This window comes from Nerophis ophidion, linkage group LG01 (assembly GCF_033978795.1).
Source record: "Nerophis ophidion isolate RoL-2023_Sa linkage group LG01, RoL_Noph_v1.0, whole genome shotgun sequence".
In the NCBI taxonomy this organism is placed as follows: Eukaryota; Metazoa; Chordata; class Actinopteri; order Syngnathiformes; family Syngnathidae; genus Nerophis; species Nerophis ophidion.
Window position 1 is genome coordinate 90514717 of NC_084611.1, and position 27812 is coordinate 90542528.

Below are 27812 nucleotides of genomic sequence, written 5' to 3' on the forward strand. Positions count from 1 at the left end.
CCAAGGTGGTCTTGGAGGAGGGGGGAGGCCGTGACCGGAGTCTAGCTGCCTGCCTGCCTGCCTGCCTGCCTGAGTCCCGACTCCATCTGCTCGCTGCAGCGGCGACCCCGCGGAGGATGCGCGCGGCCGACATCTTGTCTCCCCGCCGTCTCGTCTCCGGTGCGCGTTAACGGCGCGCGGCCCTCGCTCGCTGCTGCGGGCCGTCGCTATGTGACGTCGCCTCGGATCGTGTGGCTGCCATCGTCAGCGACAATGACGAGCGACGCGCAGGAAATGTCGCCCGACTTCGTGCTCATGCGTGTGGTCTCCGCGGCCGAGGAGGACCGCCCGGACGCGGAGAGCGGGGCCGTGGTGACCCACAGCGGCGGCAAGGCGAGCTTGGATCTCGGCCGAGAGTCGGGCCTCGAGCCTCCCGGCGGATGCCGGAACAAAGCCCCGGCGAGCGGCGGCGGCGGCGGCGGCCCTGCTGCACCTGACAGCGGCCGAGCCCCGCTGTGCGCGCCGCCTCGGCCGCAGAGCCCCGCGGAGGCCCCGAGCTGCGAGTTCGCTCCCGGACTGCGGCCTCAGCTGCTGGTCTTCTCGGATCTCATCCGGACTGGGGACGGGGTCTTGGACCTGGACCGTCTGAACAGGAATCCTTCGGCCGCGGACCAGAGCTCGGGCGCGGGTGGCTCCCACTTGACTGCCAACAACAACACGCTGGATCCCGCCGGACTCCAGCAGGAGCAGAACCGGCTGGACGGGACCTGGACCACGCACGCCGCCGTCCCGGTGTCCGCGGAGCCCGCGGAACTCTGCCACCGGCACCGGCCCGAGTGGCCCCTCTTGTCGGGAGGCTCCGGCCCGCTGGCCGGCATTACTCGGGACCGGGAGGGCGCCGTGCTGGAGCTGGCCCGCAGGTTCGGGGAGCTGGGGGTCGGGGGGGTCCCGAAGATGCTCTTCAAAGCGGGCGAGCTCCCCCAGTGCGCGTGTCAGGGCGCACACGGGCCCGGCCCGCACGGTGTCGAGCACGCCGACGACCCCGCCGTCACCAGTGACGCTCTGCTGGTTCTGGAAGGACTGGGGAGCGAGGACGTGGCCGGCTTGGGTCTGGAGGACGCGCGGGACGAGGAGCGGCGCAGCGGCAAGAGAGACCTGGTCACCTGTTTACAAGCCCAGGTCGGCGGGCCGCCCGAAGCCCACCTGGACCTGCAGCAGCGGGTCAGCCCGGGAGAACCCCGGGCCACTGTGCCGCTTTCGCACACGCCGACACGGAACTCACCGTGGAGCGGCAGTCCCGCCCGGGACCAGGTGTCCACGCCTCGCAGGAGGCCCGACAGGTGTGCCAGCGTGCCCAGGACCCCCGGCGGCGCCGACAAGACCCTGAAAGTGCCGGGCAAGTCCAAGAAGGGCTCGCTGAAGATCCGACTCAGCAGATTGTTCCGGACTAAGAGCTGCAGCGGATCCACGCACCTTCTGGACAAGAGAGCCTCCGTGACGTCCTCGGTGGTCTCTGCTGGAAGTCTGCTGGACGTGCAAAGTACTTCTGGACCTGTGCTGGACTCGGACAGGTGAGGTGATCCACTTCCTGTTTGGCGGCCATACATCAGAACCAATGTGCTCGTAGAAGATGATTATTGATCACTGATATCGTCATCTGAATTAATCGCTGATATCCTCTTTATTAATCGCTGATATCATCATCCTACTAATCACTGATATCGTCATCTTTATTGATCACTGATATTGTCATCTTTATTAATCGCTGATATCATCATTTTTATTAATCGCTAATATCGTTATCTTTATTAACCGCTAATATCGTCATCTTTATTAATCGCTGATATTCTCATCTTTATTAATCGCTAATATCGTTATCTTTATTAACCGCTAATATCGTCATCTTTATTAATCGCTGATATCATCATCTTTATTAATCGCTGATGTCATCATCTTTAATAATCACTGATATCGTCATCTTTATTAATCACTGATATCATCATCATAAATTTTAGATATCATGATCTCTATTAATCGCTGATATCATCATTAATAATCGCTGATATCGTCACCTTTATCGATCACTGATATTGTCATCTTTATTAATTGCTAATATCATCATCTTTATTAATCGCTGATATCATCATCTTTATTAATCGCTGATATTGTCATCTTTAATAATCACTGATCTCATCATCTTTATTAATCACTGATATCATCATCATAAATTTTAGATATCATGATCTTTATTAATCGCTGATATCATCATTAATATCGTCATCTTTATCGATCACTGATATTGTCATCTTTATTAATCGCTAATATCATCATCTTTATGAATCGCTGATATTGTCATCTTTATTAATCACTAATATCGTTATCTTTATTAATCGCTGATATCATCATCTTTAATAATCACTGATATCATCATCATAAATTGTTGATATCATGATCTTTATTAATCGCTGATATCATCATCTTTATTAATCGCTGATATCGTCATCTTTATTAATCGCTGATATCATCATCTTTAATAATCACTGATATCATCATCATAAATTGTTATCATGATCTTTATTAATTGCTGATATCATCATCTTTATTAATCGCTGATATCATCATCTTTATTAACCGCTGATATAGTCTTTATTAATCGCTGATATTGTCATCTTTATCATTCACTGATATCATCTATTCATCACTGATGTCCATCCATCCATATTCTACCGCTTATTCCCTTTGGGGTCGCTGGTGCCTATCTCAGCTACAATCGGGCTGAGATTGGCACCATGGACAAGTCGCCACCTCATCGCAGATCATTGATATCATCATCTTAATAATTGCTGATATCACCATCTTTATTTATCGCTGATATCACCATCTTTATTATCGCTGATATCATCATCTTTATTAATCGTTGCCATCCTCATCTTAATTAATCGCTATTATTATCTTTAAACGCTGATATCGTCATCTTTATTATTTGCTTATTTCGTCATCTTTATTAATTGCTGATATCATCTTTATTTTTTGCAGATATCATCATCTTTATAATTCACTGACATAGTCATCTATTCATCACTGAAATCATCTTTACTCATCACTGATATCATCATTTTTATTACTCACTGATATCGTCTATTTTATCGCTGATATCATCATCTTAGTTAATTGCTTATAACTTTATTAATCGCTAATATCCTCATCTTTATTATTCGTTAATATCATCATCTTTATTAATTACTGATGTCATCTTTATTAATTGCTGATATCGTCTTTATTAATCGCTGATATCATCATGTTTATTATTCACTGAAGTCATCATCTTTATTAATCACTGATATCATTATCATTATTTGCTCACTAATATCATCCTTATTTATCGCTGAGACCTTCATCTTTATTAATCACTAATATCCTCATCTTTATTAATCGCTGATATCATCATCTTTATTAATCACTGGTATCAAAATCTTTATTAATCGCTGACATAATCTTAATTAATCGCTGACTGATATCTTTATTAATCGCTGATATCAGCATGTTTGTTATTCACTGATTTCATCTTTATTCATCACTGATATCATCATCTTTATTAATCGCTGATATCATCATGTTTATTATTCACTGAATTCATCATCTTTATTCATCACTGATATCATTATTACTCGCTGATATTATCCTTATTTATCGCTGATACCTTCATCTTTATTAATCACTAATATCCTCATCTTTATTAATCGCTGATATCATCATCTTTATTAATCACTGGTATCAAAATCTTTATTAATCGCTGACATAATCTTAATTAATCCCTGACTGATATCATCATTATTAATCGTTGATATCATCATGTTTATTATTCACTGATCATTTTTATTCATCACTGATATCATCATCTTTATTAATCGCTGATATCATCATGTTTATTATTCACTGAATTCATCATCTTTATTCATCACTGATATCATCATTATTACTCGCTGATGTCATCCTTATTTATCGCTGTTACCTTCATCTTTTTTAATCACTAATATCCTCATCTTTATTAATCGCTGATATCATCATCTTTATTAATCACTTGTATCAAAATCTTTATTAATCGCTGACATAATCTTAATTAATCGCTGACTGATATCTTTATTAATCACTGATATCATCATGTTTATTATTCACTGATGTCATCTTTATTTATCACTGATATCATCATCTTTATTAATCGCTGATATCATCATGTTTATTATTCACTGAATTCATCATCTTTATTCATCACTGATATCATCATTATTACTCGCTGATATTATCTTTATTTATCGCTGATACCTTCATCTTTAGTAATCACTAATGTCCTCATCTTTATTAATCGCTGATATCATCATCTTTATTAATCATTTATATCAAAATCTTTATTAATCGCTGACAATCTTAATTAATCGCTGATATCATCTTTATTAATCGCTGATATCAACATGTTTATTATTCACTGATATCATCTTTATTCATCACTGATATCATCATCTTTATTAATCGCTGATATCATCATCTTTATTTATCGCTGATACCATCATATTTGTTGATCGCTGATATCATCATCTTTATTAACCACTGATATCCTTATTTTGATTAATCGCTGATATCATCATCTTTATTGATCACTGATTTGGTCACCTTTATTAATCGCTGATATCATCATCTTTATTGATCACTGATATTGTCATCTTTATTAATCGCTGATATCATCATCTTTATTGATCACTGATATCCTTATTTTGATTAATCGCTGATATCATCTTTATTGATCACTGATATTGTCATCTTTATTAATCACTGATATCCTTATTTTGATTAATCACTGATATCATCATCTTTATTGATCACTGATATTGTCATCTTTATTAATCACTGACATGATCTTTATTAATCACTGATATCCCAATCTATATTCATCACCGATATCATCATCTTCATTGGTCACTGATATTTTCATCTTTATTGACCACTGATATCATCACCTTTTATTGATCACTGATATCATCCGGTGTGCTTCCTTCAGCCTGAACCAGCCCAGACTGACGCGGGCCCAAAGTGCCTTCTGCCCCGCCTCCTTCTCTTCCTTCACAGGTAAGAGGACGCTGACCCCCAAGAAAGGACACACTTTGGACAGGAAAACAATCAATAAGTATAAAGATTACTTCTATTTAATCAATAAATCATTAAATAATTAATTATTGTAGGATTATAAATCAATGAATACTATTTCATGATATCAACCCAAATATATTACCATGAATAATGGAATTGATATTATCATACCTTTTATTGATATTATCCACACAGAAGGAACAAAAAGAATCAATATTTGTATAGAAATATATATATTAGTGTTTTTTGACCCTAATGCTTCTGCACCTTTACCTGGACCTGCACCAAGTGTAGAAGAAGAACGCAGCTGCCTTGGAGGAGGTCATGAATAATTAGTCAGCGTTCTTGTTGTTGTTGTTTTTCCTTAAAGTCACCTTAGAGTGTTCCAGCACGAATAATCATCATAAATAATATTCTGCAGGTGAGACGGTGTCTCTGGTGGACGTGGACATCTCGCGGCGAGGGACAAACACGCCGCACCCTCCCACGCCGCCGCCTCCCCCTCGTCGGAGTCTCAGCCTTTTAGGTACTTCCTGTCTGTTAACACATTTTACGACTGCAGCAAAGACAAACATCGTAATAGTGGTTTCCTAACATAGTAATATTTGTTTCCTAACGTCGTGATGATCCTTTCCTAAGTTCTTAATATTTGTTCCTAACATCGTAAAATTTGTATCCAAACATCGTAATATTTGTTTCCCAATATCGTAATAATTGTTTCCAAACATCATAATGTTTGTTTCCAAACATCGTAATATTTGTTTCCTAACATCGTAATATTTGTTTCCTAACATCGTAATATTTGTTTCCTAACGTCGGGATGTTCCTTTCCTAAGTTCCTAATATTTGTTCCTAACATCGTAATATTTGTTTGTAAACATCGCAATATTTGTTTCCAAACATCTTAATATTTGTTTCCTAACGTCGTAATAACTGTTTCCTAACATCGTAATGTTCCTTTCCTAAGATCTTAATAATTGTTTCCTAACATCGTAATATTTGTTTCCTAACATCGTAATATTTGTTTCCTAACATCGTAATATTTGTTTCCTAACATCGTAATATTTGTTTCCTAACATTGTAATATTCGTTTCCTAGTATGGTAAGATTTGTTTCCAAACATCATAATTGTTTCTAATATCGTAAAAAATTGTTTCCAAACATAGTAATATGTGTTCCCTTGCATATTAATATTTGTTTCCTAATATGTTAAGATTTTTTTCCAAACATCCTAATCATTTTTTCCAAACATCCTAATAATCGTTTCCCAACATCGGAATATTTATTTCCTAACATTGTAATTATTGTTTCCTAACATCATAATATTTGTTATCCAACATCGTATTAATTGTTTCCTAACATTGGAATAATTGTTTCCCAACATCGGAATATTTATTTCCTAACATTGTATTTATTGTTTCCTAACATCGGAATATTTGTTTCCTAACATCGTATTTGTTTCGTAACATCGGGATATTTCTTTCCTAACACCGGGATATTTGTTTCCTAACATCGTATTAATTGTATCCTAACATTGTAATAATTGTTTCCAAACATCGTAATAATTGTTTCCTAACATCGTATTAATTGTATCCTAACATTGTTATAATTGTTTCCAAACATCGTAATATTTGTTTCCTAACATCGTATTAATTGTTTCCTAACATCGGAATATTTGTTCCTAACATCGTAATAATCGTTTCCTAACATCGGAACAATTGTTTTCCAACATCGCAATATTTATTTCCTAACATTGTAATTATTGTTTCCTAACATCGTAATATTTGTTTCCTAACATCGTATTAATGGTTTCCTAACATCGGAATATTTGTTTCCTAACATCGTATTTGTTTCCTAACATCGGGATAATCGTTTCCTAACACCGGGATATTTGTTTCCTAACATCGTAACATTTGTTTTCTAACATCGTATTTATTGTTTCCTAACATCGGAATATTTGTTTCCTAACATTGGAATATTTGTTTCCTAACATCGTAATAATTGTTTCCAAACATTGTAATAATTGTTTCCAAACATCGTAATAATTGTTTCCCAACATCGGAATATTTGTTTCCCAACATCGGAATATTTGTTTTCTAACATCGGAATATTTGTTTCCTAACATCGCAATATTTGTTTCCTAACATCGGAATATTTGTTTCCTTACATCGTAATAATTGTTTCCTAACATCGGAATATTTGTTTCCTGACATCGTAAACTTAGTTTCACTTAAGTAAAAATCGATCACAATATTTACTTGCTCTATCAACACTAATATTTCTTGGATTTTCCTCACTTCTCCGTTACACAATAAGTACAAATGAATGCATGAATGCATGAATTCTTCTATAAGAATATGATAACTACTTAGTGCACTGCAGTAAGTGTCCATCAGTGCACACTCAACGTGTCGATAATGTTGAGTACAACAATGCAGTACTTAGAGAGTACTGCATTGTGATGTACTGCTCAGCCTGGACATCACTCATAAGACTCGAAAGTACAACCTTGCATACTTTTAAAAGAATAACAATTACACACTTCTGTTCTTAAAATACTAATAAGTACACACTTAATATACTTAAAAGACTTCACTTCAAAAGAACTAATAAGTTCAAAGTTGTTTGCTTAAAAGAGTATTACACAGTGTACACACTCTTGTACTTTTAAGTAAACAGTTGTGTACTTAAAAGACTCAAACCTTCACCCATGTGTACTTAAGACTAATGCATATACATAAGTGTACTTAAAAGACTAATAAGTACACGCTAGTGTACCTAAAAGAGCAGTAAGTACAAAGTTGAGTAATATAGAATGTACACACTCATGTACTTTTAAGTAAACAGTTGTGTACTTACAAGACTAATAAGTACACACTTATGTTTTTAAACAACTGGGTCAACAATTCCAAGAGTTTGAAGTGTGTTCAAAATCAAACACATCGTGCAGGACAACATTGTGACTCCACCCCCTCCAACAAGCACGTCTGTCACAACAACAACAACAACAACAACAACAACAACAACAACACCACCAATGTCCTCTAGCAACACAATGTTATGTAAAATGAAACTTTCATGAGGATTTTGCAATAAAACACAGTGTGTGACGTTTGAAACACACCACCTTTGATCTGATCTTTTAACATGTGTCCTTGCTCACTCCCTCCTTCCCTCCTCACATCCTTGCTGTCCTTGCTCACTCCCTCCCTCCCTCCTCACATCCTTGCTGTCCTTGCTCACTCCCTCCTCACATCCTTGCTGTCCTTGCTCACTCCCTCCTTCCCTCCTCACATCCTTGCTGTCCTTGCTCACTCCCTCCTTCCCTCCTCACATCCTTGCTGTCCTTGCTCACTCCCTCCCTCCCTCCTCACATCCTTGCTGTCCTTGCTCACTCCCTCCTTCCCTCCTCACATCCTTGCTGTCCTTGCTCACTCCCTCCTTCCCTCCTCACATCCTTGCTGTCCTTGCTCACTCCCTCCTCACATCCTTGCTGTCCTTGCTCACTCCCTCCTCACATCCTTGCTGTCCTTGCTCACTCCCTCCTTCCCTCCTCACATCCTTGCTGTCCTTGCTCACTCCCTCCTTCCCTCCTCACATCCTTGCTGTCCTTGCTCACTCCCTCCTTCCCTCCTCACATCCTTGCTGTCCTTGCTCACTCCCTCCCTCCCTCCTCACATCCTTGCTGTCCTTGCTCACTCCCTCCTCACATCCTTGCTGTCCTTGCTCACTCCCTCCTTCCCTCCTCACATCCTTGCTGTCCTTGCTCACTCCCTCCTTCCCTCCTCACATCCTTGCTGTCCTTGCTCACTCCCTCCTTCCCTCCTCACATCCTTGCTGTCCTTGCTCACTCCCTCCTTCCCTCCTCACATCCTTGCTGTCCTTGCTCACTCGCTCCTTCCCTCTTCACATCTTTGCTGTCTATGCTCACTCCCTCCTTCCCTCCTCACATCCTTGCTATCCTTGCTCACTCCCTTCTTCCCTCCTCACATCCTTGCTATCCTTGCTCACTCTCTCCTTCCCTCATCACATCCTTGCTGTCCTTGCTCACTCCCTCCTTCCCTCCTCACATCCTTGCTGTCCTTGCTCACTCCCTCCTTCCCTCCTCACATCCTTGCTGTCCTTGCTCACTCCCTCCTTCCCTCCTCACATCCTTGCTGTCCTTGCTCACTCGCTCCTTCCCTCTTCACATCTTTGCTGTCTATGCTCACTCCCTCCTTCCCTCCTCACATCCTTGCTATCCTTGCTCACTCCCTTCTTCCCTCCTCACATCCTTGCTATCCTTGCTCACTCTCTCCTTCCCTCCTCACATCCTTGCTGTCCTTGCTCACTCCCTCCTTCCCTCCTCACATCCTTGCTGTCCTTGCTCACTCCCTCCCTCCCTCCTCACATCCTTGCTGTCCTTGCTCACTCCCTCCTCACATCCTTGCTGTCCTTGCTCACTCCCTCCTTCCCTCCTCACATCCTTGCTGTCCTTGCTCACTCCCTCCTTCCCTCCTCACATCCTTGCTGTCCTTGCTCACTCCCTCCTTCCCTCCTCACATCCTTGCTGTCCTTGCTCACTCCCTCCTTCCCTCCTCACATCCTTGCTGTCCTTGCTCACTCGCTCCTTCCCTCTTCACATCTTTGCTGTCTATGCTCACTCCCTCCTTCCCTCCTCACATCCTTGCTATCCTTGCTCACTCCCTTCTTCCCTCCTCACATCCTTGCTATCCTTGCTCACTCTCTCCTTCCCTCCTCACATCCTTGCTGTCCTTGCTCACTCCCTCCTTCCCTCCTCACATCCTTGCTGTCCTTGCTCACTCCCTTCTTCACTCCTCACATCCTTGCTGTCCTTGCTCATTCCCTCCTTCCCTCCTCACATCATTACTCTCCTTGCTCACTCCCTCCTTCCCTCCTCACATCCTTGCTGTCCTTGCTCACTCCCTCCTTCCCTCCTCACATTCTTGCTGTCCTTGCTCACTCGCTCCTTCCCTCTTCACATCTTTGCTGTCTATGCTCACTCCCTCCTTCCCTCCTCACATCCTTGCTATCCTTGCTCACTCCCTTCTTCCCTCCTCACATCCTTGCTATCCTTGCTCACTCTCTCCTTCCCTCATCACATCCTTGCTGTCCTTGCTCACTCCCTCCTTCCCTCCTCACATCCTTGCTGTCCTTGCTCACTCCCTTCTTCACTCCTCACATCCTTGCTGTCCTTGCTCATTCCCCCCTCCTCACATCCTTGCTGTCCTTGCTCCTTCCCTCCTTCCCTCCTCACATCATTACTCTCCTTGCTCACTCCCTCCCTACATCCTTTCTGTCCTTGCTCACTCCCTCCTTTCCCGCATTTTTGCTGTCCTTGGTCACTCCCTCCTTTTTTGCCTTCTTGCTGTCCTTGCTCACTCCCTCCTTCCTTGCATCCTTGCTGTCCTTGCTCTTTCCCTCCTCCTTTGCATCTTTGCTGCCCTTCCCCACTTTCATCTTCGCATCCTTGCTGTCCTTGCTCACTCCCTCCTTCCTCACATCTTTCCTGTCCTTACTCACTCCCTCCTTTCTCGCATCCTTGCTCGCCTTCCCCACTTTCTCTCTCACGTCCATGCCATCCATGCTCACTCCTCCCTTCCTTGCATCTTTGCTGTTCTTCCTCCTTCCCTCCTTCCTTCCTTGCATCCTTCATGTCCTTGATCACTCCCTCATTCCTTGCCTTCTTGCTGTCCTTGCTCACTCCCTCCTTCCTTCCTTGCATCCTTCTTATCCTTGATCATTCCCTCATTCCTTGCATTCTTGCTGTCCTTGCTCACTCCCTCCTTCCTTCCTTGCATCCTTCTTATCCTTGATCATTCCCTCATTCCTTGCATTCTTGCTGTCCTTGCTCACTCCCTCTTTCCTTCCTGGCATTCTTGCTGTCCTTGATCACTCCCTCCTTCCTTGCCTTCTTGCTGTCCTTGCTCACTCCCTCCTTCCTTCCTTGCATCCTTCTTATCCTTGATCATTCCCTCATTCCTTGCATTCTTGCTGTCCTTGCTCACTCCCTCCTTCCTTCCTTGCATCCTTCTTATCCTTGATCATTCCCTCATTCCTTGCATTCTTGCTGTCCTTGCTCACTCCCTCTTTCCTTCCTGGCATTCTTGCTGTCCTTGATCACTCCCTCCTTCCTTGCCTTCTTGCTGTCCTTGATCACTCCCTCCTTCCTTGCCTTCTTGCTGTCCTTGCTCACTCCTTCCTTCCTTCCTTCCTTGGATCCTTGCTGTCCTTGTTCACTCCCTCCTCCCTGGCTTCCTTACTGTCCTTGCTCACTCCCTCCTCCCCGGCTTCCTTGCTGTCCTTGCTCTCTCCCTCCTTCCTGGCATCCCTGCTGTCTTTGCTCACTCCCTCCTTCCTGGCATCCTTGCTGTCCTTGCTCACCGCCTCCTCCCTGGCTTCCTTACTGTCCTTGCTCACTCCCTCCTCCCTGGCATCATTGCTGTCCTTGCTTACTACCTCCTCCCTGGCTTCCTTGCTGTCCTTGCTCACTCCCTCCTCCCTGGCATCCCTGCTGTCCTTGCTCCAGATGACATATGGGGTCCTCAGCCAGGTGCGTCCCTGGTGAGTGTCATGGGGGCGTCCCTGCAGTCCCTCCCCCTGCCACTCCCCCCTCCCGCCCCTCCCTCCCACGCCACCATGCAGCACAGCGTCAGCCTCAATGGTAAGACGCGGCGAGGCGCCGGGTCGGGCAGGGTGTGTTCCGTGGTCTCAAAGCCACAAGAGGTTGTTAAATGTTGTCTTCTCTGGTCCCGCCCTCCTCTAGACGCCTTCCTGCGAGCACTTCCGCATTCACATCCATCGCAGGCCGACGCTCCGCCCGCCGCGAGACAGGCCCCGCCCACCATGCTCTGTGCGCTCCGCAGGTCCGAAGCCAGCAACTTCACGGCCAGCCTGAGAGAGCTGGAGAAGGTACGTGAAGGCGGGCGTGGTCACGTGACCCCGGCGGTGCGGTTGGTACTTACACAAGTCATGTAAACCCCGGCAGTGTGGTTGGTACTGGGGTCCAATGAACTGGGAAGATGCTGAGATGAAGCTGAAGGGGAAACCGGACGGATCTTTCCTGGTCCGAGACAGTTCTGACCCGAGATACATCCTCAGCCTCAGCTTCCGCTCGCAGGGCGTCACGCACCACACCCGCATGGAGCACTACCGAGGTGAGACACCTGAACACCCGACTTGTTTTATTTATGTATTTTTTATCACGTTCTGTTTGTGTTGTGTTGTGTTGTCTTCGTATTATTTTTTAACCTGTCCAATGTACAGCACTTTGGCTACCCCTGTGGTAAATTTTAAATGTGCTTTATAAATAAAGTTGATTTGATTTGTTAGCAGGAAGTTCCAACAGGAAGTGGAGATGTGTGGATTGTGGCGTGTTTACAACACATAATCATACAGATTCAAATGTAACTTTATTGACAGTAAATTGTTTACAACATCGTCATACAGATTCAAATGTAACTTTGTTGACATCATCATACAGATTCAAATGTAACTTTGTTGACAGTATATTTTTTACATCGTCATACAGATTCAAATGTAACTTTATTGACAGTATATTGGTTGCAACACATCATCGTACAGATTCAAATGTAACTTTGACAGTAAATTGTTTACAACATTGTCATACAGATTCAAATGTAACTTTATTGACAGTAGATTGTTTGCAACACATCATCATACAGATTCAAATGTAACTTTATTGACAGTAGATTGTTTACAACATCGTCATACAGATTCAAATGTAACTTTATTGACAGTATATTGTTTACAACATCGTCATACAGATTCAAGTGTAACTTTATTGACAGTAGATTGTTTGCAACACATCATCATACAGATTCAAATGTAACTTTATTGACAGTAAATTGTGTACATCATCATACAGATTCAAATTTAACTTTATTGACATTAGATTGTTTTCAACACATCATCACACAGTTTCAAAGATAACTTTCAATCAATCAATCAATGTTTACTTATATAGCCCTAAATCACTAGTGTCTCAAAGGGCTGCACAAACCACTACGACATCCTCGGGCAAGGAAAACTCACACCCAGTGGGACATCGGTGACAATAATGACTATGAGAACGTGATACTGATGATACTGATGACTATGAGAACATATGAGAACATGATACTTTGTTGACATTTGATTATTTACAACACATCATCATACAGATTCAAAGAACTTTATTGAGTGTAGATTTCTTACAACACATCATCATACAGATTCAAATTCAACTTTGACAGTAGATTGTTTGCAACACATCATACAGATTCAAATGTAACTTTATTGAGAGAAGATTGTTTATAACACATCATCATACATATTCAAATTTAAAATTATTACATAAGATTTCTTATAACACATCATCATACAGATTAAAATGTAACTTTATTGACGATAGATTGTTTACAACACATCATCATACATATTCAAATGTAACTTTATTGAGAGTTGATTGTTTATAACACATCATCATACATATTCTATTCTATTCTATTCAAATTTAACTTTATTTACAGTAGATTTGTTATAACACATCAGCATACAGATTCAAATTTAACTTTATTGACAATAGATTGTTTACAACTCATCATCATACAGATTCAAATGTAACTTTATTGACAATAGATTGTTTACAACACATCATCATACAGATTCAAATTCAACTTTGACAGTAGATTGTTTTCGACACATCGTCATACAGATTAATATTTTACTTTATTGATAGTAGATTTATTTCATCGCATCATCATAAAGATTCAATTGTAACTTTATTGACAGTAGATCGTTTACAACATCGTTATACAGATTGAAGAATAACTTTATTGACAGTAGATTGTTTACAACATCATTATACAGATTCAAGAATAACTTTATTGACAGTAGATTGTTTACAACATCATCATGCAGATTTCAATTTAACTTTATAAAAAATCGTCTATTCAAACATACAGGAAGTCAAGCGCTGTCACTCCCAGCTCAACTTGTTAAAAAAAGTGTTGCTCCGCCCCCTACAGGCACTTTCAGCCTGTGGTGTCATCCCAAGTTTGAAGACCGCTGTCACTCGGTGGTGGAGTTTATCGAGCGAGCCATCATGCACTCCAAGAACGGCAAGTTCCTCTACTTCCTGCGCTCCAGAGTTCCAGGTAACTTACACCATTTACTGTAATGTACTTTGTATTGTACGCTGTACTGTAAACTTTACTGTATGCTGTTCACATCCTGATTGCAATTCTTTTTCATCTTCATACTAAATTGATTCTTAATTTTCAAAATAGATTAAAAATAAAGTATCCAAATTTTGAAAACATTTAAATTTAAAAATTTTTTTTGTCTACAAGAATACATTTTTTAAAATAAGTTTTAGGCCGTCTCCATACAACCACATTTTTTTTAAGTTTCATTTGAAATATTTTAACAAATATTACATTGTGAGAATCGGTTTGAATTGAGAAATTACTTGTTTTGACTTGTGTGTGATATCATGTGCGATACAAGCAGTCCTGCAGCGTGTTTATTTGTGTGTGATATTGTGTGCGATACAAGCAGTCCTGCAGAGTCTTTACTTGTGTGTGATATTATGCGCAATACTAGCAGTCCTGCAGCGCGTTCACTTGTGTGTGATATCATGTGCGATACAAGCAGTCCTGCAGCTTGTTTACCTGTGTGTGATATCATGTGCGATAGAAGCAGTCCTGCAGCTTGTTTACTTGTGTGTGATATCATGTGCGATAGAAGCAGTCCTGCAGTGTGTTCACTTGTGTGTGATATTATGTGTGATACAAGCAGTCCTGCAGTGTGTTCACTTGTGTGTGATATTATGTGCGATACAAGCAGTCCTGCCGCATGTTGTGTGTGATGTCATGTGCGATACAAGCAGCCCAGCAGCATGTGCAATACAAGCAGTCCTGCAGTGCGTTTACTTGTGTGTGATATCATGTGCGATACGAGCAGTCCTGCTGAGTGTTTACTTGTGTGTGATGTCATGTGCGATGCAACTGCAGAGTGTTTACTGGTGTGTGATATCATGTGTGATACAAGAAGTCCTGCAGAGTGTTTACTTGTGTGTGATATTATGTGCGATACGAGCAGTCCTGCTGAGTGTTTACTTGTGTGTGATGTCATGTGCGATACAACTGCAGAGTTTTTACTGGTGTGTGATATCATGTGCGATACAAGCAGCCCAGCAGCATGTGCAATACAAGCAGTCCTGCAGTGCGTTTACTTGTGTGTGGTATCATGTGCGATACGAGCAGTCCGGCTGAGTGTTTACTTGCGTGTGACGTCATGTGCGATACAACTGCAGAGTGTTTACTTGTGTGTGATATCATGTGTGATACAAGCAGTCCTGCAGAGTGTGCAATGCAAGCAGTCCTGCAGCGTGTTTACTTTCGTTTGATATCATGTGCGATACAAGCAGTCCAGTAGCGTATTTACTTGTTTGTGATATCACGCGCGATACAAGCAGTCCTGCAGCATGTTTACCTGTGTGTGATATCATGTGCAATACAAGCAGTCCTGCAGGGTGGTTTACTTGTGTGTGATATCATGTGCGATACAAGCAGTCCTGCAGCGTGTTTGCTGGTGTGCAATATCATGTGCGATACAAGCAGTCCTGCAGCGGGTTGACTTGTGTGTGTGTGATGTCATGTGCGATACAAGCAGTCCTGCAGAGTGTTTATTTGTGTGTAATATCATGAGTGATACCAGCAGTCCTGTAGCGTGTTTACTTGTGTGTGATATCATGTGCGATACAAGCAGTCTCGTAGAGTGTTTACTTGTGTGTGATTTCATGTGTGATACAAGCAGTCCTGCAGAGTGGTTTACTTGTGTGTGATATCATGTGCAATATAGGCAGTCTTGTAGAGTGTTTACTTGTGTGTGATATCATGTGCGATCCAAGCAGTCCTGCAGGGTGGTTTACTTGTGTGTGATATCATGTGCAATACAAGCAGTCTCGTAGAGTGTTTACTTGTGTGTGATATCATGTGCGATACAAGCAGTCCTGCAGCGTGTTTACTTGTGTGTGATATCATGTGCAATACAAGCAGTCTTGTAGAGTGTTTACTTGTGTGTGATATCATGTGCGATCCAAGCAGTCCTGCAGGGTGGTTTACTTGTGTGTGATATCATGTGCAATACAAGCAGTCTCGTAGAGTGTTTACTTGTGTGTGATTTCATGTGCGATCCAAGCAGTCCTGCAGCGTGTTTACTTGTGTGTGATATCATGTGCAATACAAGCAGTCTTGTAGAGTGTTTACTTGTGTGTGATATCATGTGCGATACAAGCAGTCCTGCAGGGTGGTTTACTTGTGTGTGATATAATGTATGATACAAGCAGTCCTGCAGTGTGTTTGCTGGTGTGCAATATCATGTGCGATACAAGCAGTCCTGGAGCGGGTTGACTTGTGTGTGATCTCATGCGCGATACAAGCAGTCTTGCAGCGTGTTTACTTGTGTGTGATATCATGTGCAATACAAGCAGTCTCGTAGAGTGTTTACTTGTGTGTGATATCATGTGCAATACAAGTAGTCCTGCAGGGTGGTTTACTTGTGTGTGATATCATGTGCAATACAAGCAGTCTCGTAGAGTGTTTACTTGTGTGTGATATCATGTGCGATACAAGCAGTCTCGTACTGTGTTTACTTGTGTGTGATATCATGTGCAATACAAGCAGTCTTGTAGAGTGTTTACTTGTGTGTGATATCATGTGCGATACAAGCAGTCTCGTAGAGTGTTTACTGGTGTGTGATTTCATGTGCGATCCAAGCAGTCCTGCAGCGTGTTTACTTGTGTGTGATATCATGTGCAATACGAGCAGTCCTCCAGGGTGGTTTACTTGTGTGTGATATCATGTGCGATACAAGCAGTCTTGTAGAGTGTTTACTTGTGTGTGATATCATGTGCGATACAAGCAGTCTCGTAGAGTGTTTACTGGTGTGTGATATCATGTGCGATACAAGCAGTCTCGTAGAGTGTTTACTTGTGTGTGATATCATGTGCGATACAAGCAGTCTTGTAGAGTGTTTACTTGTGTGTGATATCATGTGCAATACGAGCAGTCTTGTAGAGTGTTTACTTGTGTGTGATTTCATGTGCGATACAAGCAGTCCTGCAGCGTGTTTACTTGTGTGTGATATCATGTGCGATACAAGCAGTCCTGCGGCGGGTTGAATTGTGTGTGTGATGCGGAGTGTTTACTTGTGTGTGATATCATGTGCAATACAAGCAGTCCTGCAGGGTGGTTTACTTGTGTGTGATATCATGTGTGATACAAGGCTACTAGGCGCTAGCAGCTACACAACAGCTAAGCACACAAGCCAGACATAGGTAATAATCGCTGAAAAACAAAACTGCACACTTGTAAATATAAACAAGTATCAAATAATTGTAGTTGCATATTACTTACACATTCAAAGTCTAGATTAGAAAGTAACAAACGTGTCCGCATCATTCATCTGACGGCATTATGAGCTCAACTTCTTGATTTATTGCGGAAAAACCAATGACCACTCCACTTCAACTTAATGACAGCATAAGTCCATTCCAGACGGTTGTTGTTGTTGTCTGGTTGACTCATTCCACTTGATCGGACCTTTTCCAGCATTCCACGCTTCAAAATAATTCCTGTTGATATCGGATCATATCGGTATCGGCCAATCTCCGAAGCTCCAATATGGTATCAGGAGTGAAAAAGTTGATTATGTACGTCTCGAGTGTGTCTATTGTTGTTGTTTTGTTGTGGAACATGTAAATAAATATCATCAGATGTAAATATTCCTCCTTCCTGCAGGACTTCCTCCCACGCCGGTCCAGCTCCTCTACCCGGTTTCCCGCTTCAGCAACGTCAAGTCGCTGCAGCACCTCTGCAGGTTCTGCATCCGACAAATAGTCCGCATCGATCACATCCAGGAGCTTCCACTGCCCAGGTGCGTGCTCATTTGCATATCAGGGGCGTGCTCATTTGCATATCAGGTGCACCCCAGGCCAGCAGGGGGCCGTGTGACTTTGGACACAGTGAGTGGGCGTGACCTTGGTGAGTCATGTGACCGCCAAAATGACATTAATAAGCCATTTATCATTATTATTATTATTATTATTATTATTCGACACTTACATCTGTAGATCAACTTAGGATCTATGTGTGGAAATAGAGAACATTTTTGTTTTTATGTTTTATGCTCTTTTTGTCAAAGAAAACTTAGCCATAAAATATCACCGCCCCTATAAAAAAAATTTAAATGTAAAGTAATTGCAGCTTTAAATATGTCAAGAATTCATATCAACATTGATTTTTATTCATTATTATTATTATTTGAGCAATGAATGTTTTTTTTTTTACAAACTCACACTAAAATTTTAGGGGATCTAAAAGGGTCCCACTCATAAAAGTATTAAAAATATATATTTTATTTGTATTTAAAAAAAATAATATTTCTAATATTTCAAAGTGTCATATTTGTGAAATAATTAGGGATTTAAATATGTTAGTACAACATTGATTTTGATTCATTATTATTTTTTGAACAATGACAGTTTAAAAAAAAAAAAATATATATATATATATATATATATATTTGAGAAAACACACAAAATATGCAATATTTTCCCCAAAAAGTATTTCAAAGTATAATGTTTGATGTGAAGTACATGGAGCCTTAAATATGTCAGTAATTCATAACAACATTGATTTTAATTATTCATTATTTTTTGGAGCAATGACAGTTTAAAACAAACCCACTTAAGTTGCTGAGGATCCAAAAGGGTTCCACTCATAAAAGTGTTAAAAATGTTTATTTTATTTTCAATTTTTGTATACAAAACACACAACATAATGCAATGATTTCCCCCAAAACTATTTTAAAGTGTAATATTTGATGTGAAATAATTTGGGGCTTTAAATCGATCAATAACAACGTTGATTTTGATTCATTATTATTTTTTTGAACAATGACAGTTTAAAAAAAACTCCCACTAAAATTGTAGTGGGTCCAAAAGGGTCCCACTCAAAAAAGTGTTAAAAATATTAATTTTATTTTAATTTTTTTAGGGAAAACACACAAAATATGCAATATTTTCCCCAAAATGTATGTCAAAGTGTAATATTTGATGTGGAATAATTGGAGCTTTAAATATGTCAATAATTCATAACAGCATAGATTTTAATTTACTATTATTTCTTGAGCAATGACAGTTAAAAAACAAAAACAAAAAAACACTAAAGTTCTTGAAGGTCTAAAAGGGTCCCACTCACAAAAGTGTTAAAAAATAAATAAATAAATATATATATATACATATGTATGTATATATATATATATATATTTTTTTTTTTTTTTTTTTTTGGAGAAAATACAAAATAAGGCAATATTTTCCCTAAAAATACTTATTTGATGTGAAGTAATTGGGGCTTTAAATAGATCAATAACAACATTGATTTTGATTAATTATTATTTTTGAGCAATGACAGTTAAAAAAAAAACTCCCACTAAAAATTCCAGGGGATCCAAAAAGGTCCCACTCATAAAAGTATTTAAAAAAAAGTTTTAATTTTTTTTTATAGAGAATACACACAAAATAATGCAATATATTCCCCCAAAAGTATGTCAAAGTGTAGTATTTGATGTGGAATAATTGGAGCTTTAAATATGTCAATAATTCATAACAGCATAGATTTTAATTTACTATTATTTTTTTTAGCAATGACAGTTAAAACAAACAAACAAAAAACACTAAAATTCTTGAAGATCTAAAAGGGTCCCACTCACAAGTGTTTAAAAAAAAAAAAAAAAAAAATATATATATATGTATATATATTTTTTTTTTTGAGAAAATACAAAATAATGCAATATTTTCCATAAAAATACATATTTGATGTGAAGTAATTGGGGCTTTAAATAGATCAATAACAACATTGATTTTGATTCATTATTATTTTTTGAGCAATGACAGTTAAAAAAAAAAAACCTCCCACTAAAAATTCCAGGGGATCCAAAAGGGTCCCACTCATAAAAGTATTTTAAAAAAAGTTTTAATTTTTTTTTATAGAGAATACACACAAAATACTGCAATATATTCCCCAAAAAGTATGTCAAAGTGTAGTATTTGATGTGGAATAATTGGAGCTTTATATATGTCAATAATTCATAACAGCATAGATCTTAATTCACTATTATTTTTTTTTTTTAGCAATGACAGTTAAAACAAACAAACAAAAAACACTAAAGTTCTTGAAGATCTAAAAGGGTCCCACTCACAAAAGTGTTAAAAAAAAAAAATATATATATATATATATATATATATATATATATATATATATATATATATATATATATATATATATATATATATATATATATATATATATATATATATATATACATATATATATATATATATACATATATATATATATACATATATATATATATATATATATATTTATATATATATATATATATATATATATATATTTAAATATATATATATATATATATATATATATATATATATATTTCTTTTTTTTTGTTGTTTTTTTGAGAGAATACAAAATAATGCAATATTTTCCTAAAAATACATATTTGATGTGAAGTAATTGGGGCTTTAAATAGATCAATAACAACATTGATTTTGATTCATTATTATTTTTTGAGCAATGACAGTTAAAAAAAAAAAACTCCCACTAAAAATTCCAGGGGATCCAAAAGGGTCCCACTCATAAAAGTATTAAAAATATTTATTTAATTTAATTTTTTATGGAAAACACTAAAAATATGCAATATTTTCCACAAAAAGTATTGAAAGTGTAACAATTGATGTGAAGTAATTGGAACTTTAAATAGATAAAAAATTGATTACAACATTCATTACTAATTTTTTTAACAATGACAGTTAAAAAAAACAAAAACACTTAAATTCCAGGGGATGAAATAGTGTCCCACTCAAATAAACCAAACATCAAAATTAATCTAAAAATATTTTTTAAAAATCACAGAAATAAAAAAAAAACAGTTTTTGCTTAATTGGGTCAATATTACAACTTGTTCTTGTTACATTTCACCAGTTTGCTCTTTTATTCCACATTTTTATTTAATATTTTTTGCATTTTTTGGGCCCCTAAAATATGAGCTGGGGGCCACAAACGGCCCTTGGGCCGCACCTTGGACACTGGAAGTATTTCTTGGTGACATGCGCCATGTTTACTGTGTGTGCAGGCCGCTCATCTCCTACCTGAGTAAGTTTTATTACTACGACCCCGAGGAAGAGATGTACCTGTCAATCAAAAGCATCCGGGCGGCGTTGACCCCGGCGCGGGAGGCGGAGTCTGACACGTGATCTCGGCTCCCGTGAGTCCCTTCTTGCAGCTTTTGAAGGCGCCGGCTGGCCACTTTTAAGACTCTTCCTGGGACTCTGCAGGGTCCAGAGTGCTGGTCTTGCTTTGCTGCAGAGAAAGTCCTGGTCCCGGTCCCGGTCCCGGTCCCGGTCCGGGTCCCGGTCCAGCTGGCTTGTTGTGTGGACGCCGGAGCAGCGGTGAGGAGAGCACGACTGAGGACATGAACTGACTCGGTCTGGAGCTCATCCGCTGGATTCCAACTGCTTTCTTTGTACCGCCGTCCTTCCCGCCTTTTCCCCCGCCGTCTTCTTTCTTCGTGCGCAAACCGGACGGTTGAAGATGCTCTCAGGGCAGATATACACCCGGGCGTGGTCATGGCCGACCATCTTCTGTGGCGCCTCACCGGAATCAAACACACGCCTTTCATGCATCGTCACTGCACGGGCCTCTTTATTAGGTACACCTCTAATGCCACACCTTTTTCATCCGTCAATCAAACTTGATCTTTATAGCACTTTTACAGCAGCGACAAATAAGAAGGAAGTGAAAAGTGGCACTAAATAAACATTAAATAAAAATATTTGCATACATAACACATGAATTAAACCATGTAATAATAGCCATGAATAAAATAGAAAATAACACACTAAGAATGTGTTTATCGTGATAGAAAGCCTGAATAAAAAGGTTTGTCTTTTATCTTTTTTTAAATAAATATCAACGGGTATCGAGAAGGATAAATAATAAGGTAAAAATAAGGTAAATGACACCTTGGTGAGTGAATGGCACACTCACTAGCTGTATTGACACTGCCTTGTGTTTTGTAACGGTCATCGGTCGTCAACTTGATTACAAAAGTCACACTTGCAAATAAGTTAGTTACTTAGTAAATTCATTCATTCATTCATTCAAAGTTGATTTAGAATAAAATAGAATAGTACTTTATTGATCCCTGCCCTTAATCAAAAGTGTCTCAAAGGGCTGCACAAGCCACAACAACATCCTGGGCTCAGATCCCACATCAGGGCAAGGAAAAAACTCAACCCAATGGTATGACAATGACAAACCTTCGAAGCTGTGGGGACCCCTATCTCTATGTTACTCTGGCGGTATCTAGTGGTGGAGGGGTGGGTGACATTACACCTCTAATAGGATTTGCGTGTATTTCAAAAGAAAATGCTCACGTTCATTCGGTTTTCATGGAAAGAGCGTCGTAAAATAACAGGTTTACAGTATGTTGAAAACGGCTAATATAAAGGGAGTCAATGGGAGGACACAAAGGGTACTAAAGAACTACAATGTATACCCACTCAATAGCTCGGGATCAAAATAACAATTTGACAAAGAACGGACAATGCACATTTTTGAGATTCATTCATATTTCATCCTGCTAATTTTTAAAAGGAACACTCTGTTGCATGAAGTCATCTTCATAGGCAATAAAAAGACCCACAAAGGTCCCAGGGTGACACACACACAAGTTGTTGTTCAAGACTTGTGGGGACCCCCAAAGGTGACTGTGTAAACAGAGTGATGTCCCCACTAAGTCAGCATTGCCAGAACACACACACACACACACACACACACACACACACACACACACACACACACACACACACACACACACACACACACACGTTATTGTTCAGGACTTGTGGGGACCCCTAAAGGTGACTGTGTAAACAGAGCGATGTCCCCACTTTGTCAGCATTGCCAGAACACACACACACACACACACACACATACACACACATACAAGTTGTTGTTCAGGACTTGTGGGGACCCCTAAAGGTGACTGTGTAAACAGAGCGATGTCCCCATTAAGTCAGCATTGCCAGAACACACACACACACACACACACACACACACACACACACACACACACAAGTTGTTTAGGACTTGTGGGGACCCCTAAAGGTGACTGTGTAAACAGAGCGATGTCCCCACTGAGTCAGCATTGCCAGAACACACACACACACACACACACACACACACACACACAAGTTGTTGTTCAGGACTTGTGGGGACCCCTAAAGGTGACTGTGTAAACAGAGCGATGTCCCCACTAAGTCAGCATTGCCAGAACACACACACACACACACACACACACGTTGTTGTTCAGGACTTGTGGGGACCCCTAAAGGTGACTGTGTAAACAGAGCGATGTCCCCACTAAGTCAGCATTGCCAGAACACACACACACACACACACACACACACACGTTGTTGTTCAGGACTTGTGGGGACCCCTAAAGGTGACTGTGTAAACAGAGCGATGTCCCCACTAAGTCAGCATTGCCAGTACACACACACACACGCACGCACGCACGCACGCACGCACGCACGCACGCACGCACGCGCACACACACACACACACACACACACAAGTTGTTGTTCAGGACTTGTGGGGACCCCTAAAGGTGACTGTGTAAACAGAGCGATGTCCCCACTAAGTCAGCATTGCCAGAACACACACACACACACACACACACACACACACACACACACACACACAAGTTGTTGTTCAGGACTTGTGGGGACCCCTAAAGGTGACTGTGTAAACAGAGCGATGTCCCCACTAAGTCAGCATTGCCAGAACACACACAAGTTGCTGTTTAGGACTTGTGGGGACCCCTAAAGGTGACTGTGTAAACAGAGCGATGTCCCCACTAAGTCAGCATTGCCACAACACACACACACACACACACACACACACACACACACACACACACACACACACACACACACACACACACACACACACACACACACTTCTCAGTGATCATACAATATTCATGTGCCAGGGCGGGTGTCGGAGATGCTGTACCTAATGAAGTGGCCTTGGCATGTCAAAGAAAGCTCACAGAACAGAATGTCTTAAAAGCTTTTAATTGCTGAAAAACTCTCTGCAAATCGCAGTCTGTGCATCTGTAAAATGATTCACGTGTCCGGGTACTAATTTGTGTGTCTGTATCTCAATCTGTATGTGTGTGTGTGTGTGTGTAATCAGATCAGCGTGTGTTTGAATTTGTGTGTCCTTATTTCGACACAGATTGATAGACACACAAATTAATACACGCACATGCAGATCTGATTACACACACACACACACACACACCACAGAATGAGATACAGACACACAAATTAAAACACGTACACACGGATCTAATTACACAGAAACACACACAGATTGATGTACAGAAACACAAATTAAAACACATACACATGGATCTAATTACACACACACACTGATTGCGATACAGACACACAAATTAAAAAATGTACACACGGATCTAATTACACACACATACGCACAGATTGAGATACAGACACATTTAGACACAAACATGTGGATCTAATTACACACACACACAGACTGATTTACAGAGACGTTAATACACACACATGCAGATCTGATTACACACACAAAAACACACACACACATACACAGAATGAGATACAGACACACAAAACACGTACACATGGATCTGATTACACGCACGCACATGCACACACACAGAATGATATACGGACACACAAATTAAAAACACATACACGTGGATCTGATTACATACGCACACACACACTGAATGAGATACAGACACACAAATTTAAACACGAACACGCGGATCTAATTACACACACACAGATTGATTTACAGACATACAAACTAATACACACACATGCAGATCTGATCACACACACACACACACACAAATATTGATTTACAGACACAAAAATTAAATACACGCACACAGATCTAATTACACTGACACACGTAAGGAGATACACACACACAAATTAAAACATTCATTAGATCTAATTACACACACACACACACACACGGATTGTGATACAAACACAAATTAAAACACGATCACACAGATCTAATTACACACAAACACAGATTGACACACAAATGAATACACACACATGCAGATCTGATTACACACACAGACTCATACACACACACACAGATTGATTTACAGACACACACGTTAAAACACGTTCATGCGGATCTAATTACACACACACAGATTGATTTACAGACACACACATTAAAACACGTACACGCAGATCTAATTACACACACACATAATGATTTACAGCAACACACTATAACACGTACGCGTGGATCTTATTACACACACATACACACACATACACAGATTAAGATACAGATCCACAAATTAAAGCATGCACATGTGGATCTAATTACACACACACAGATTGATTTACGGACACACACATTAAAACACGTACACCCAGATCTAATTACACACATACACATTTAGATAAACACAATTACACACACACACACAGATTGAGATACGGACACACAAATTAAAACACATACACACGGATCTAATTACACACACGCACACACACACACACAAACACACGGATTGAGATACAGACACACAAATTAAAACATGCACATGTGGATCTAATTACACACACAGATTGATTTTCGGACACACACATTAAAACACGTACACGCAGATCTAATTACACACATACACATTTAGATGGACACACACACACACACACAGATTGGGATACAGACACACAAATTAAAACACATACACACAGATCTAATTACACACACACACAGATTGAGATGCAGACCCACAAATTAAAACACGCACAAGCGGATCTAATTACACACACAGATTGATTTTCGGACACACACATTAAAACATGTACACACAGATCTAATTACACACATACACATTTAGATAAACACAATTACACACACACACACACACACACACACACACAGACACAGACACACAAATTAAAACACATACACACGGATCTAATTACACACACACACACAGACACACACACACACAGATTGAGATACAGACACACAAATTAAAACACGCACATGTGGATCTAATTACACACACACAGATTGATTTACGGACACACACATTAAAACACGTACACGCAGATCTAATTACACACATACAAATTTAGATGGACACACACACACACACACACAGATTGAGATACAGACCCACAAATTAAAACACACACACAGATCTAATTACACACACACACAGATTGAGATACAGACCCACAAATTAAAACACGCACATCTGGATCTAATTACACACACAGATTGATTTTCGGACACACACATTAAAACATGTACACACAGATCTAATTACACACATACACATTTAGATAAACACAATTACACACACACACACACACACACACACACAGATTGAGATACAGACACACAAATTAAAACACATACACACGGATCTAATTACACACACACACAGACACACACACACACAGATTGAGATACAGACACACAAATTAAAACACGCACATGTGGATCTAATTACACACACACAGATTGATTTACGGACACACACATTAAAACACGTACACCCAGATCTAATTACACACACACACACACACACACACACACACACACACACACACACAGATTGAGATACAGACACACAAATTAAAACACGCACATGTGGATCTAATTACACACACACAGATTGATTTACGGACACACACATTAAAACACGTACACCCAGATCTAATTACACACATACAGATTTAGATAAACACACTCACACACACACACACACACACACACACACACACAGATTGAGATACAGACACACAAATTAAAACACGCACATGTGGATCTAATTACACACACACAGATTGATTTACGGACACACACATTAAAACATGTACACCCAGATCTAATTATACGCATACACATTTAGATAAACACACACACACACACAGATTGAGATACATACACACAAATTAAAACACGCACATGTGGATCTAATTACACACACACACAGATTGAGATACAGACACACAAATTAAAACACGCACAAGCGGTTCTAATCACACACACAGATTGAGATACAGACCCACAAATGAGTCAGATTACAGACTGAGGTACACCTTTGCAAATAGTTGTCTAAAATAACTCTTGCACAGTTTAGAAGTGAATGAGTGAAAAAGAAGTCCAAGAAGTAGTCTTCTTCTCCTCTCAGCCCTGCAAGTCTTCTTTGCATTTTTCCACAGCTTCTGGTTGGATCTTTCTCAACAGGTTCCATTGTGTGTTTTTTTTTAAACTATTATTATTATTGTTCTCATCATTCTGAAAAGGTTTTGATGTCAGGAGCTTTCACCAAAGACAAACAATGTCATGGACATGTCATGTTGTTTATTAACAGCCTACATTTCCCATCATGCCTTGCTCCACGCTGTGTATATCTGCCAGGACGCACCTCTACCTGTCCACGTGTGGAAAAACATTGTTGTTTTTTTAAGTAAAGACAAAAATAAACTTGAA

General features: G+C 40.2%; 1 protein-coding gene across 2 annotated transcripts; it reads left to right on the forward strand.

Moving 5' to 3' along the window:
- Positions 1-27812, forward strand: socs7 (suppressor of cytokine signaling 7). Of its 2 annotated transcripts, XM_061915697.1 has the most exons (10): positions 1-1550; positions 5033-5100; positions 5543-5647; positions 11651-11785; positions 11888-12033; positions 12110-12278; positions 14151-14279; positions 17928-18063; positions 21346-21477; positions 21548-27812. In XM_061915697.1, exons 1-9 carry the CDS (start codon positions 253-255, stop codon positions 21464-21466), a joined length of 2307 nt encoding a protein of 768 aa, XP_061771681.1. In that variant the 5' UTR covers positions 1-252; the 3' UTR covers positions 21467-21477; positions 21548-27812. The 2 variants fall into 2 exon arrangements, with proteins under 2 accessions (XP_061771681.1, XP_061771689.1); XM_061915705.1 differs by lacking the exon at positions 11651-11785.

Coding starts and splice junctions, on each gene's coding strand:
- socs7 (XM_061915697.1), top strand. CDS start 253: ATGACGAGCGACGCGCAGGAAATGTCGCCCGACTTCGTGCTCATGCGT. Junction 1,551..5,032: donor CCTGTGCTGGACTCGGACAG/GTGAGGTGATCC, acceptor TGCTTCCTTCAG/CCTGAACCAGCCCAGACTGA. Junction 14,280..17,927: donor CCTGCGCTCCAGAGTTCCAG/GTAACTTACACC, acceptor TCCTTCCTGCAG/GACTTCCTCCCACGCCGGTC.